We start from the raw sequence: 15,007 nt of genomic DNA on the forward strand, positions 1-15,007 counted from the left end.
TCTCTCTCTCTCTCTCTCTCTCTCTCTCTCTCTCTCTCTCTCTCTCTCTCTCTCTCTCTCTGCCAGGAAGAAACCTGTTTGTAGTTCTCCTGGAATTTGGCAGTGGATTGAAATGGAAAAGATATTCATTGAATTGATTTATAAGGTATGAGCTACACGTACAGCCAATAAAATGTTATGTCGCTAGTTGAACATGGAATATACTCTGAGCGGACAAAACATTAGGAACACCTGCTCTTTCCATGACATCGACTGACCAAGTGAAAGCTATGATCCCTTATTGATGTCACGTGTTAAATCCACAACAAACTCAATATTAGGAAGGTGTTCCTAATGTTTTGTACACTCAGTGTATTGTTTCACATGTACATCTTTTCTGGTAAGATGGTCGACTTAAAAAGAAAAGCTATAGTCAACTGAATCCCCTGACCGTGACGTCGGCTAAATGACTAAAATAAAAAGAAATGAACCAGTCTAATCACATCACTTGGAAAGCAATAGATTTAGACTTTTAGGGAATTAAGGATATCCTCATTGCAAACAAACATGAACGGAACATGTGTCAACAACCTGTATTTAATTTTGAGACCGTGTGTGTGTGTGTGTGTGTGTGTGTATAACAGTAGGTTATCAAGCTATGAAGCCAGTCACAGTGAAGTGAACCACCTCCCTGTGCAGATACAGATAAGCCTTCACTGCTCACATACTCCAGCTTTCAGCGTTGCTGTTGAGTTGTCGGGGCAGTGGGACTAGCCTGAGTCCCAAATTCCACCCTATACTCTATATAGTGCACTACTACCACAGAGCCCTGGTCAAAAGTAGTGACAAATAAAGGGAATAAGGTGGCATTTGGGACGCAACCCTATGATCACAATAAATCTTTCAGTTCAGTTGGCTACACCTGTAAACTCAGCCCTTCATGTGTCTAACAGCAACATTCTCYAGGCTGAGGATTGGAGTGAGTCCCCACTCCACGCCGTCCCCTCTACTCAATTCAAGGGCCTTTAATTGGCATGCAAGTGAAGTAGATAATAAACAATAAAAATGAACAGTAAACATTACACTCACAAAAGTTCCAAAAGAATAAAGACATTTCAAATGTCATATTATGTCTATGTACGGTGTTGTAACGATGTGCAGAGTTAAAGTACAAAAGAGGAAATAAATAAACATTACTCTCCTCCTCCTCCTCCCTCCTCTACTTCTCTCTAAGTCCTCTCCTCCTCCTCTCCTAGGCTCTTCTCTCACCTCCCCCTCCTCCTGCCCCCCCTCTCTCTACTCATTCAATTCAAAGGCTTTATAGGCATGGGAAACATGTGTTTACATTGCCAAAGCAAGTGCAATAGGTCACAAAATATTGCTGCTGTGATGGCACACTGGTATTTCACCCAATAAATATGGGAGTTTATCAAAATTTGATTTGTTTTTTTGAATTATTTGTGGGTATGTGTAATCTGAGGGAAATGTGTCTAATATGGTCATACATACTCTCAATCTCCTCCCCCCTCACCTCATTCTCCCACATACTCCCCCTCTCCACTCATTTATACACCCTCCCTCCTTTTCTCTCCTCTTTCCTCCTCCCTCCTTCCTCCCCTCCCCTCCCCCTCTCTGTCCTAATACTCCARGCCAGCTCCAGGGCCAGGCAGGGAGGCCAGTACAATGCTTCTTTCAGCTGTCTGTTTACTAAGTCTAGCCCACTGAGAGTCACTGGGCCTGAATACATTTATAACTTAGCTACAATAGTGAAGCCAGTGCCGTGTCTGTGTCACTGCAGTCACTTATCAAGGTGGAGTAGATAATAACTTTAACTCAGGAACGGGCATAGGTTACATTCCTGGCACACCTCACTCTAAAAACAAATAGGCGGCTAACGTTAACTAGCTGGCTAACGTTAGCTARGCTAGGGGTTAGGGCTCCCGAGTGGCGCAGCATTCTAAGGCACTGCATCTCAGTGCTAGAGGTGTCACTACAGACCCTGGTTTGATTCCAGGCTGTATCACAACCTGGCGGCGCACAATTGGCCCGGCGTCTTCCGGGCTAGGGTTTGGCCAGGGTACATTTTAAATAAGAATTTGTTCTTAACTGACTTGCCTAGTTAAATAAAGGTTAAATAAAATAAATCAAAAACTAAGGTTACGTTTAGGAGTTAGGTTAAAGGGTTAAGGTTAGGGGAAAGGTTAGCTAACATGCTAAGTTGTTGAAAAGTCACTAAAAAGTAGTAAGTAGTTGAAAAGTTGCTAATTAGCTCAAATACTAAAGTTGTCCMTGATGAGATTCAAACTCGCCCGAACCATGAAAAACAGCCCCAGACCATTATTCCTCCTCCACCAAACTTTACAGTTGGCACTATGCATTCAGGCAGGTAGCGTTCTCCTGGCATTCACCAAACCCAGATTCGCCAAACCCAGATTTGTCCATCAGACTGCCAGATGGTGAAGCGTGATTCATCACTCCAGAGAACGTGTTTCCACTGCTCCAGAGTCTAATGGCAGGGAGCTTTACACCACTCCAGCCGAYGCTTGGCATTGCTCATGGTGATCTTAGGCTTGTGTGAGGCTGCTCRGCCATGGAAACCCATTTCATGAAGGTCCCGATGAACAGTTCTTGTGCTGACGTTGCTTCCAGAGGCAGTTTGGAACTCRGTAGTGAGTGTTGCAACCAAGGACAGACAATTTTTACACGCTTCAGCACTCGCCGGTCCCGTTCTGTGAGCTTGTGTTGCCTATCACTTTGCGGCTGAGCCGTTGTTGCTCCTAGACGTTTCCATTTAACAAAAACAGCACTTACAGTTGACCGGGGCAGCTCTAGCAGGGCAGAAATCTTACGACCTGACTTGTTGGAAAGGTGGCATCTTATGTTGAAAGTCACTGAGCTATTCGGTATCGGCCATTCTACTGCCAATGTTTGTCCATGGAGATTGCATGGCGGTGTGCTCGATTTAATACACCTGTCAGCAACGGGTGTGGCTGATATAGCCGAATTCACTCATTTGAAGGGGTGTCCACATACTTTTGGACATGTAGTGTATTTACCAACCTCTGTGGTTCTCTTACTATGCGGTTAGTTCTACCAACACATAGAGTTATATTTACAAACCTCTGTGGTTCTCTTACTATGCGGTTAGTTCTACCAACACATACACTTATATTTACCAACCTCTGTGGTTCTCTTACTATGCGGTTAGTTCTACCAACACATAGACTTATATTTACCAACCTCTGTGGTTCTATTTGTTCCAGTTTCTCTCTTTCTCGAGTGCTTATTACACTGTACTGGATTTGAACAATGTAGTAGTCTCACACACACAAGAGAACCATGACAAACACATTAAATATAGTACTTAGCTATGATGATATACTTATGAGCGTGATCCTATTCCAGTATCATGTTGTTCTATACAGTCTATCGGAATAATCTGTCGTCTACATTTCAATGGCTTCCGCCCACCCACCTCCTTTGTTGCTGCATTTACATTCTAGAACACATCAATCCAGTTTTATTTTATTTAGTGATTAAACAATACTACCATCCTAACAAAATGTTCWGTTCTAACCTAAAATGTAGCCTACTTACAACATACTGACATATATTCTTCTACTGGCAATAAATGTAAGAAATATATTTCAAAATAAATATTATCCTAACGATACCGTTGCTTATTTGACTATACAACAGTGTAATTATCAAAACAAAAGTAGATTGAAACARATTTTTAATAAGAAGCAGTTATTTATTGTTCAAAGCGTTTTTCAATAATGCAATGACAGCATCAAGCAATGGTGTAGAATAATCCAACGAGCACGGATGTGATTGGTTCGTAGGTCTCACTCCTACCCATTTAACCACTCCCCCAACACAGCATTGTCAATAACACCATAAACAGACAGTATCAGAAAACAATCATATATTGTAACAGTAACCAATATCTGTTGAATTGAGGTATGTTTTCTCTCCTACATCTAATGTAAACATACATTTAATGTAAACAGAAATACATTACATTTAGATACCAGGTTCTTTTACATGTCTATCGGTGGTTCGGTCCCACTGAATGTGTCACAAAAGTCATTGAAGTCTTTCTGCATGAAATCTTCACTCTGCATCACGTCGTTATCTGACGGGAAATACTGCATACTGTTACTCTCCTGCTCCTCTTGGTACAAATCCCCTAAATTGAAGAAGGGGAACTGCTGGCACTTGGCCAGTTGTCGGGGGAAGAACCGTGCTGGCGTTGTTGTGAGATCTGTACTGTCGAGGAGAGCGCCCCTTGCGTTCTCTAGCACGCCTAGATACGAGTCCATATCTGTGAAATCAGTTTCGCAGTCAGACCCACTGTCTGTGCCGATGGAGTCCGAACGCATATGCATCATCTGGTATTTTTCGTGCATCAGGAACTGGTTGGTGTTCCTCGGAGCTCTCATTCCTGGCGCTCTGTTGCCTTTGATGTTGACAGGACGCAGTGACGTCATCATACGAGGTGGTCGGTTCTGTTTGTAGAACTGGCTGGGGTGGTGAGGATGATGATGCCCATGCACCCTTCCTCTCTTCCCCCGATACCCTTGCTGCCTCCTCCCGTTCTTGGACCAACTAAGCTTGCTGTTGTCCCCTCTCCTTGCCTGCTGCCCATCCTTCTGTTGGTCTTTGCAAGCAGGTCGGTCACTGTAGACCCGCCACTGGCACATCATTGCCTTCCCATACATCTCTTGTTCGAAAAGCATCAGAAACGCAGTTTAAGTGCTTCCCTGAGCTTCACATACTCTTTTCCGCTGCTGTCAGCGGCTAGGTAACAAAGAAATTGTAATTTCTCTGTATGGGGTTTCGTATACTTTCGTGGATCACCACACGAAAACCCCTAAAAGTCTACCTTTTTACAATCTTCTTCGTTTTTTTCTTGACCACTGGCTTTAGAGAGTACATAGCCTGGTAGCACGCCTCTGGTACAAGCAGCTTGACCTGCTCGGGGCTACAGCTGCGCTATCTAGCCTGTCACACCCCTTTTCTCTCGTCAAATAGTACAATTTAAAAAAAATACGACTATAGAAGATAGCCAAATAAGTTCCGAGTTTCAGGTGAATTTCTTGCTTATTTTTAATTGATAGCTAACTAGTGACCCTGTTGTTGTTGTGTATATCTTATCCAACTGAAGTGACAGTTGCAAATGGTACTGGAAAGTGGGCTCGAGCGTTTTATATAGAAATGGAACATTCGACTGTTGGCTGGATACGCGGGGGTGTTCCACGTTTCACTATCCAAAACATTAAATACATCTAACAAATAGATATCCAGAAACCTGTGTATTTATGATAATGTATTTATTTTATGTGCAAATAGAAAACAAATATTTCACAACAATCAAAACGACTGGCTAATCTAGCTGGAATTATGAAAACACCAAACCTTTCAGACAGTAATAGACTAGTCCAATTCTTTTTATGACGTTTAGGGTGCATCGTTACATTGGACTTAATCCCGTTGCACACGTACTGCACGAAAAAGTTTGGTGTTGACACCAATATTGCCAGTTTACAGAATAAAGAAACCCTCTCCACTGACTGTTACATTTTCTTCTGTCAAATGGACACTGATACAGTCTTATAGGCTCGTAACTTGCTTAGTTAAAGGTGAAATWAAAAGACAATAAATAATAGCAGAGCAATTGTTCTGAAAACAACAGGCATGCACACCAAAACACAAAAAGTGTCAACACACTAAATGTGAATTGTAGCCTATGTTTCTCAAATATTGTTGTTTACAATACCAATGTCGCTAGTGATACTCATAAAAACATTGACATAAAAACAATATTTGTTCCACTTTTTTATAGAGATATTTTCCCGGACCCGGGATTCAATACCCCTGTAAACTATGGGGCTATGGCATAGAGAATGATACAGAAAGCATCTCTATATAGTTCCTATTATGGTGTCTGTGAGAGCATGGGCAGCGACATTGAGGCAATCTCCATTTTGAAGTAGTCAATTTTCTTCTTCACGATTGGCTGATCCCTCTTAAATGACCCGGTTGGACATGACTCCAACAAGGTCACCAGGAGGGATCAGCCAATGATGTTGGAAGTCCCACCCAGTTGCCCACATTAAAATGGTGGAAGCCCTCAAAGGCGCTGCCCATGCTAAAACAGCCTTTTGGCCACTAGAGGCCTCTATTATTCTCTATGGGCTATATAGCGTACACAAACAAACTGAAAACATACATCATAAGACAAGGCACCCCCCTTGTCACATGCGCGGAATACAACTGGTGTTGACTTTACCGTGAAATGCTTGGTTAATTAAGCCCTTCCCTACAATGCAGTTTAAAAATAAAATAATAAGAAGAGAAGTAAAATAAAAAATACACAAGAATGGAGCTATATACAGGGAGTACCAGTATCAGATCAATGTGGAGCTATATACAGGGTGTACCAATACCAGRTCAATGTGCAGAGGTAYGAGGTATTTGAGCTAKATATGTACATGAAGGCAGRGTAAAGTGACTAGGCATCGGTATAGATAATAATGAGAGTAAAATAAAGAAACCACATGGACAGACAGCTATTAATCAATTATCTCCGATTAATCAGAGATAATGTAGTGGTGCGCACAGACACCATGTCAGCATTGTGTCATGCGGTGTCTATCATCAAGTTAAATTATTATATTAAACCCTTGTCCATTTTGGTGATTACTGTCACTGGTCGAGAGTCTCAACGATCCACAGACAGAGTTATTTTTAGATTCAGATAAACCTATTGCTGGATAAGTAGGTTAATCTATTCTTTATGCAGCATTGGGCTGTCTACTAGATCATCCTCTGATACCAAGACAGTCAGTCAGGTCAAATATTTAGAACTAGGCTATTGGGGAAAGGACAACGCCTCTAGATCTGTTTAGCAAACGGTCACTCGTTTGGCTTTGAATCGTTTTCCGGGATTTAACCAGACCGCAGCTGTCTGTCACAACAAAGATGGAGGAGAAAGCTAGCTAGCTAGCACTGTACATCACCGAGGACCTTAAGCTAAAAACAAAATTGACCAGTTTCTCTACTGATTGTATTTTTGATATCGTGATTTTCAAGATGGATCCTGCCGTATTTCCTGAGGATGTCGTTGTAAAAAAGGTTTCCATCGTTGGATCGGAGCTCGTGGAGAATTACACTGTACGTTCATGTAGCTAGCTATTAGCAATCTAGTTAGTTAGCGTTAGCAATCTAGTTAGCTAGCGTTAGCAATCTAGTTAGCTAGCTAGTAAGTACGTATAGTTTCCTGTTTTAATGTCACGTAGAAGCAATCATATAACGCAAGCAATCACAGTAACGCAGCTAGCTAAATTAATCCCAAACTTTTATAACTGCATGCGTGCTACAGTTTAAAATCCTGATGCTAATTGACATGTATGTGTACATATGAAAATTAAATGACAAATCGTTTTCAATCGTGACGTCTCTCGAAGGTAGCTAGCTATAGCTACCAAGCTAATTTAGGTTTTATCGTGAAACACAGCAATATTTTCATACAGACAGTCAACTAGCTAACTACTAAATGTTCTTAGTAAGCTGTTAGAAGCTAGCTAGTTAACTGTGCTGTCATGATGGATCCTAAGATGTGCGTAAAATTATTTAGCTATTTCGCTAGGTATCACAAAGCTCACGCTAGCTAGCTACACTGTCAGTCAATCAGGACAACTGACTGTCACTGATACAGTTCTCTCAGTTGACTGTGCTAGTTTCTGGGGGCTATAGTGTGTGTATATGTGTATGTATATATATATATATATATATATTAGTATCGTGGTAAAGAAAGCTCAATCAATTCCTAATGATTCATGCTGTGTTTAACTGATGACAGGTCCCGTTCATTGATATCCACATCACAAGTTAGCTAATAATAGTCGTTATTGTTCTCCTCTCAGTAATTTGTGGGGTAATATTCAATACACAGAGTAAACATAAACCACTGTGATTGACCCTGTGTCTAACATGATCTGAGTTTAATTTTCATGACCATATTCTGTTATTAATATTCATTTATTTTCCAGGTGTACGTCATCGAGGTGACAGTCAGGGATCACAGATGGACCATCAAGCATCGCTACAGTGATTTCMATGATTTGCATGAGAAAGTGAGTGACTTGAAAAATGCGTAATGTTATGAACCATGATGACACATTGTAAAATGTAGATACTATATGACACTGACTGCCATGTAACAGATATGTAATAACTTCCATATTCTGCTAGTTCAGTTTACACAACCGATGCTATTTATTGTGACATTTTATTGTGAGATTCATACAATTATTTTCACCCAAGCTGACAGCTGAGAAGAAGATAGAGAAACATTTACTGCCGCCTAAGAAGATGATCGGTAAAAACTCCAAAAGCCTGGTAGAGAAACGTCAGAAGGAGCTGGAAGTCTACCTACAAACACTGCTTGTCAGATTCCCTACAGCTGCCCCTAAAGTCCTCTCCTACTTTCTGCACTTCCACCAATATGTAAGGACACACCCACACATATGTTGGTCTTGTAAAATGTCAGATTTGTTTTTCACTTGTGTGTGTGCACTTTGGTCCACCGTGCACAGGTCAGGTCAGGCGTGTGTAATCTCATGAGCTATTCATATCTGTAGTGGTGGTTAAATATTATCAAGGGTTGTTTTGAATCTTGTCACAGCAGAACATCAGGCAGGAAATAGCTTAGCTGTTGTCAGAGTTTAATGATCATGTCCTGAATTGATAAAGCAATTTAAGTAGGCTATTTAGTTCTTCAGCTGTTTTGCAGGTCAGTGAGTTAGTGTTCATGTCTTAGTGCTATCCATCATTGATCATCTGTTTTTAACTATCATTATTACAACAACAAAACAACAAATAATTTCAGATCACATGATGACAGGACACGTCTGTCATGGCTATCAAATTGACAAGTACCACAAGTCTTGTGGTAGTAACAAATGAAATCAGCATTTGTTACTACCACAAGTCTTGTGATACTTGTCAATTTGATAGCCATGACAGACGTGACCAGAATGAATGACAATAACATGGACACCTCTCTTYTAGTTTTTCTTCTTCTAGTCTTTCTTCTTCGCTAAGGAATGTCTCATTTTGTAATGTTTGTCTTTTCGTCCGTGTCTTCAGGAAATGAATGGAATCACAGCCGCTCTGGCAGAGGAGCTGTTCCATAAGGGTTTGTTCATTTGTTCATCAGCTACCAACAGACTCATTATGTACAAAATAATAATAATAATAGTACAATTTACACATACAGTAATAGAAAACAACGGAATAAATGTATTATTTTCAGATGTGGCTTTCAGACAAGACCGTTGTACAATAGACACAAGCAGTAGTAACAATGTTGATATTATAATGTGTTTATAATGTGTTGTTGGTCTATTGTTTTGTATTCTACTGACTACACTACCCTGACTGACTGGCTGCACTACCCTGACTGACTGACTGCACTACCCTGACTGACTGGCTGCACTACCCTGACTGACTGGCTGCACTACCCTGACTGACTGGCTGCACTACAAATGTCCGAACAGGAACAATAAAGAATTTGATTGATTGCAGGAGAGCAGTTGCTGGTGGCTGGTGAGGTGTTCACATTGTGTCCCCTCCAACTGTATGCCATCACTCAGCAGCTGAAGCTGGCCAAACCTACCTGCTCTAATGGTGACGCCAAGGCAGACCTGGGACACATTCTGGACTTCACCTGCAGACTCAAATACCTCAAGGTGAACTCTCTCTCTTTCTCTCTCTCGACATCTCTTGTTCTCTCGACATCTCTGAATCTGTAGCTAATATGATTTGATCTATGCACATGCGCCCTTTATTAAAAAAACACTAGGGTTTAGCCATGTCTTGTTTGGTCTCTACTGTTCTCCCAGATCACAGGCACCAGAGGAGAGGTGGGGACCAGTAACATCCAGGAAGACAGCCTCACGTTTGACCTTTCAGTCTTTAAAGCTCTCCTACAGATTGAGGTATGTACTAGCGATAGGTGATAGTCCAAGGGCCAATAGGTTACAGTCCAAGGGCCAATAGGTTACAGTCCAAGGGCCAATAGGTTACAGTCCAAGGGCCCGTAGGTGACAGTCCAAGGGCCCGTAGGTGACAGTCCAAGGGCCCGTAGGTGACAGTCCAAGGTTCCATGACCCAGAAAACGAAACTGCAACATTTCAACAACATTATGTAGATAATGTAATGAAAAATAACATAGTTATGCTATTTAGCATCTCGTGTTAAACATGTGCAGTTGTTTTGTCAGTTAATAGAAGACGTTTTGGCAGTTGTATTTAATCTACAGGGCCATTATTACTTTTGCCTGCTAGCCAAGCTAAAGACAGAACAATGTTTGCTAGCTAACACAGCTCTCAAAACATTCAMGGTCCCGACAGATACATAAAGCTCTGTTCAGGCATCTGAGARAAATTCATTTTGAACGTTTCAACTGCTTCTTAACTCGTATTATTTCAGGATTCCTTCGGTTCGGTACATACGTTGCTTTCTTCGCAATGATTTAAAAATCGTACCTTTTTTTGATTTATAATATTTAATTAATGTGCAACTTTTACAAGTTGTAGATCACACATTCTTCCACTTAATAACATTATCTACAAAATGATGTCAACAATTTGCATTTCCTTTTCCTGGGTCATGAAACAGCATTTCTGAAGCCTTTTTTTTTGGTGGGTGGCCCTTGGACTATAATGGTTAGCCTGATCTCAGATCTGTGCTTCCTATTGTCATTATTAGCAAGACGGTACCAACAGATCTGGGACCAGGCTAGGTAATGTTAAGATAGTACGTTATTAATCCCCAAGAGGAGAAATTTGATTGGACCAGCCAATACATCCGTTACCCTTAAATAGACCATGAGACACAACAAGGACACACAGACACTAAAAGTAGCATATCATCAGCTGATATAGAACTAAATTATTGGTGATAAAAAAATCTTCAGTATGTGGTAAAAAGGATCTGCGGAAATATTCTGTTTTGGACCTGGGTAATACTTATAAACAGTTAATTAATACTTAGTGATGAACATTATTCTAAAGTGTTACCGTTTAGTCATGTTAGCATAGAAAGTCCTATTGATAATTAATCCGTCACTTGTTCTCTGTTTCATTTAAAAAAATCATTTTCTTCCAGATAAGTGAGTGTAACTCGGCCCAGATCATGGGACTGCCTTCTCTGAAACCCTGTCTGGTCACGCTGAGCGTCCACCACACTGCAGCATCCATGATGGTAACACGTCCAACTTTACTCACAGTTGATTAGTGTCTGTGTGTCTGTCCTGTCTGTCTGTCTGTACGTGCTTGTGTGTGTGTGTGTGTGGGTGGGTGGTAGGTCAATCTTGATTTCTACCTTTGTTGTGTAGGATGTGCTGGTTCCGGAGGCATGTGAGTCCCCTCAGTGGGTAGCAGAGGGAGCGCTTTCAGACTGTCCCGTCACCACCATCATCCCTACCTGGAAGACTCTCACCACTCTGGACATGAGCCACAACCACATAGGCTGCATAGACAACTCAGTGGTGAGAGACCCTACACTCATATCAATAATAATAATGATTGCCTGTTATTCATGGTTTTTGTGTTATTCATGGTATTGTTCTATACGTCTAAGCTTGGCCATAATACAATTGACTATATGTGTAATTCTGTTAACTTTTTTTCGTCCTATTTYTTTCAGAAATTGATACCAAAAGTAGAATTCTTAGATTTTAGTTCCAATGAGCTCTCTACGGTGGAAAACCTTCAGGTATGTACAGACTAGAGACGTACATAGAGAATGTAGGCCTCTGGTACAGAGATRTTTACAATAGATATGACGTATTGTCAAAACAACATTCTAAAACAAAAGAGCCCCATATCTTGGTGGTTGTGTGGCTTCATTTAATGTAAATATTTTAATGTTCCCCTCATCAAACATGTAACATGTTATTACTGTGTTTTGTTGAAGAGAAAAGTAGCTAATCGTGTTACAGGATTAACCTGTCACTCCCAACACTGTATTTGACTTGAKGATGTTTTGGCTAGTTGAGGCCATTTCTAGAGAAAAGTAAAAAGAGCACCCAAGACGATAACAGGGTGTCCATTTTGTCTTCATGTTGTTGTTTTCTGCTTGTGTTTCAGCACCTGTACAACCTGATCCACCTGGACCTTTCTTACAACATTCTGACAGTGTTAGAGGGGGCCCACACCAAACTGGGTAACATCAAGACCCTCAACCTGGCAGGCAACCAACTAGACAGCCTCGCAGGCCTCACTAAACTATACTCTCTGGTCAACCTGGACCTCAGCTCCAACAAGCTAGGACAGGTAGGGTAATCACTCTGCAGCATCCAATCAATCCAGGCCTCACTAAACTATCTCTCTGGTCAACCTGACCTCAGCTCAACAAGCTAGGACAGGTAGGGTAATCATCTTGCAGCATCCAATCAATCATATCAGGCCTCACTAAACTATCTCTCTGGTCAACCTGGACCGTCAGCCTTCCAAACAAACTGTGGTAGCTAGTATTCGGATTGTTCAAAATTCTTTTTTACATCAGCACTTGTCACAAAGCTATTTAACAGTAGCTGGTCTAAAACTGCTTTTACTACAGTGAAGTTACTAGCTACAGTAACATATAACATACATATACAGTTGAGTAAACTGCTGAATTTCCTCTGTCCTCTCAGCTTGAGGAGATCAGGTACATAGGAACGCTGCCCTGCCTGGAGAAGCTGATGCTGTCTAACAACCCCATGTGTATCATCCCTGACTACAGAACCAAGGTGCTGGCTCAGTTCTGGGACCGCGCCTCAGAGGTATGGACACACACACACACACACACACACACACACACACACACACACACACACACACACACACACACACTACACAACAGAGTGTAAGAACAGACTGACTTCTTAGTGGGGGGCGTACCATGTAGTAGTATTAATTGCATAGTAATATTAGCATAGAAGTAGTAATATTAGTCATTAGTAGCTAGTAGTATTAGCCTATAGTAGTATTAAGCCATAAGTAAGTAGTAGTATTAGCATAGTAGTATTAGCCATAGTAGTAGTAGTATTAGCCATAAGTAGTAGTAGTATTAGCCATAGTAGTAGTAGTAATTTAGCCATAGTAGTAGTAGTATTAGCCATAGTAGTAGTATATTAGCCATAGTAAGTAGTAGTTAGCTCATAGTAGTATAGCCTAATAGTATTAGCCATAGTAGTAGTAGTATTAGCATAGTAGTAGATTAGCCATAGTAGTAGTAGTATTAGCCATAGTAGTATTAGCCATAGTAGTATAGCTAGTATTAGTATCAAATCAAATCAGTTTATTTGTCAGTGGCCGAATTACAAAGGTGTAGCTTACAGTGAAATGCTTACTTACAGGCTCTAACCAATAGTGCAAAAAGGTATTGGTGAACAATAGGTAGTAAAGAAATAAAACAACAGTAAAAGACAGGCTATATACAGTAGCGAGGCTATAAAAGTAGTGAGGCTACATACAGACATCCGGTTAGTCAGCTGATTGAGGTAGTATGTACATGTAGTATGTTAAAGTGACTATGCATATATGATAAACAGAGAGTAGCAGCAGCAGTAAAAAGAGGGGTTGGGGGGCACACAATGCAAATAGTCCGGGTACCATTTGATTACCTGTTAGGAGTCTTATGGCTTGGGGTAAAACTGTTGAGAATAGCTTTTTGTCCTAGACTTGGCACTCCGGTACTGCTTGCCATGCGGTAGTAGAGAGAACAGTCTATGACTGGGGTGGCTGGGGTCTTTGAACAATTTCTAGGCCTTCCTCTGATACCGCCTGGTAATAGAGTCCTGGAGGGCAGGCAGCTTAGCCCCAGTGATTACTGGGCCGTACACACTACCTCTCTGTAGTGCAGTGATGCAACAAGTCAGGATGCTCTCCGATGCTGCAGGTTTAGAACCTTTGGAGGATTCAGGACCCATGCCAAATCTTTTTAGTTTCCTGAGGGGAATAGGTTTTGTCATGCCCTCTTCACGACCGTCTTGGTGTGTTTGGACCATTCTAGTTGTTGTTGATGTGGAAACAAGGAACTTGAAGCCTCATACCTGCTCCACTACAGCCCAGTCGATGAAAGGTGGGCGTGCCTCGGTCCTCCTTTTCCTGTAGTCCACAATCATCTCCTTTGTCTTGGTTACGTTGAGGAAGGTTGTTATTCTGGCACCACCCGGCCAGGTCTCTGACCTCCACCCTATAGGCTGTCTCACTCATCGTTGTCGTGATCAGGCCTCCCACTGTTGTGTCTCGTCAGCACTTAATGATGGTGTTGGAGTCGTGGCTGGCCATCCGTCCGGTGGTTGTGAACAGGGGTACAGGAGGGACTTGGAGTCACTGCACCTTGGGAGCTCCAGTGTTGGTCCGCGTGGCCAGATGTGTGCTACCTACCCTCAACCACCTGGCCCACCGGCGGCCGTCTCCATGGCTGCTCCGTTGTCCGACGGAGCTCTACCTCTCTCCGCTGTCTCACGGCCTGCCAGGCAGCTCTACCTCTCCAAGGTTGGTTGTGAAGCCTAACTGTTGTTTCTGCAACTGAGGGTAGTGTGTCTGCTGTTGGAAGGAGTGAGGCTGCATGAGGCTCCAGTTGAGTCGGTGCGTTGCTACCTACACTGGGCTCATAAGATCGTGCAAGTGTAGCGCTTGCTGGGAGCGAGGGTACTATGGTGTTGAAAACGCTGAGTGTAGTCAATGAATAGCATTCTCACATAAAGTGTTTTCTTTTGTCCAGGTGGGAAAAGGGCAGTGTGGAGTGCAATAAGAGATTGCATCATCTGTGAGGATTCGTTTGGGGCGGTATGCAAATTGGAGTGGGTCATAGGGTTTCTGGGATAATGGTGTTTGAATGTGACCATTCCGCTTCAAAGCACTTCATGGCTTACGACGTGTGCCTACGGGTCTGTAGTCATTAGGCAATGTTGCTTTGTGTTCTTGGGCACAGGGCTATGGGGGTCTGCTTGAAACATATTGGG

The 15,007-nt window shown here is 41.9% G+C and overlaps 2 protein-coding genes across 2 annotated transcripts in view; one reads left to right on the forward strand and one right to left on the reverse strand.

The window, feature by feature from the left end:
• Positions 1 to 3,712: 3,712 nt before the first annotated feature.
• On the reverse strand, positions 3,713 to 5,181 carry wu:fb55g09 (uncharacterized). The gene has a single exon (XM_024143285.2). It carries the CDS (start codon positions 4,719 to 4,721, stop codon positions 4,023 to 4,025), a length of 699 nt encoding a protein of 232 aa, XP_023999053.1. The 5' UTR covers positions 4,722 to 5,181; the 3' UTR covers positions 3,713 to 4,022.
• Positions 5,182 to 6,543: 1,362 nt separating this feature from the next.
• nisch (nischarin) overlaps positions 6,544 to 15,007 on the forward strand; it is a 41,499-nt gene continuing 33,035 nt past the window's right edge. Inside the window, exons 1-13 of the mRNA XM_070441367.1 lie at positions 6,544 to 7,158; positions 8,037 to 8,120; positions 8,311 to 8,493; positions 9,136 to 9,184; positions 9,574 to 9,737; positions 9,891 to 9,986; positions 11,158 to 11,253; positions 11,387 to 11,539; positions 11,698 to 11,766; positions 12,141 to 12,326; positions 12,689 to 12,817; positions 14,293 to 14,537; positions 14,767 to 14,811. Of these exons, the coding sequence (XP_070297468.1) occupies positions 7,078 to 7,158; positions 8,037 to 8,120; positions 8,311 to 8,493; positions 9,136 to 9,184; positions 9,574 to 9,737; positions 9,891 to 9,986; positions 11,158 to 11,253; positions 11,387 to 11,539; positions 11,698 to 11,766; positions 12,141 to 12,326; positions 12,689 to 12,817; positions 14,293 to 14,537; positions 14,767 to 14,811 (1,580 nt within the window). The 5' untranslated portion in view covers positions 6,544 to 7,077. The remainder of the gene's footprint in view (positions 7,159 to 8,036; positions 8,121 to 8,310; positions 8,494 to 9,135; positions 9,185 to 9,573; positions 9,738 to 9,890; positions 9,987 to 11,157; positions 11,254 to 11,386; positions 11,540 to 11,697; positions 11,767 to 12,140; positions 12,327 to 12,688; positions 12,818 to 14,292; positions 14,538 to 14,766; positions 14,812 to 15,007) is intronic.

The sequence above is a fragment of the Salvelinus sp. IW2-2015 genome, unplaced genomic scaffold (genome assembly GCF_002910315.2).
Source record: "Salvelinus sp. IW2-2015 unplaced genomic scaffold, ASM291031v2 Un_scaffold3823, whole genome shotgun sequence".
NCBI lineage: Eukaryota > Metazoa > Chordata > Actinopteri > Salmoniformes > Salmonidae > Salvelinus > Salvelinus sp. IW2-2015.

Bases quoted from the DNA above. Each gene is read 5' to 3' on its own strand.
- wu:fb55g09 (XM_024143285.2), bottom strand. From the start codon at position 4,721: ATGCTTTTCGAACAAGAGATGTATGGGAAGGCAATGATGTGCCAGTGG.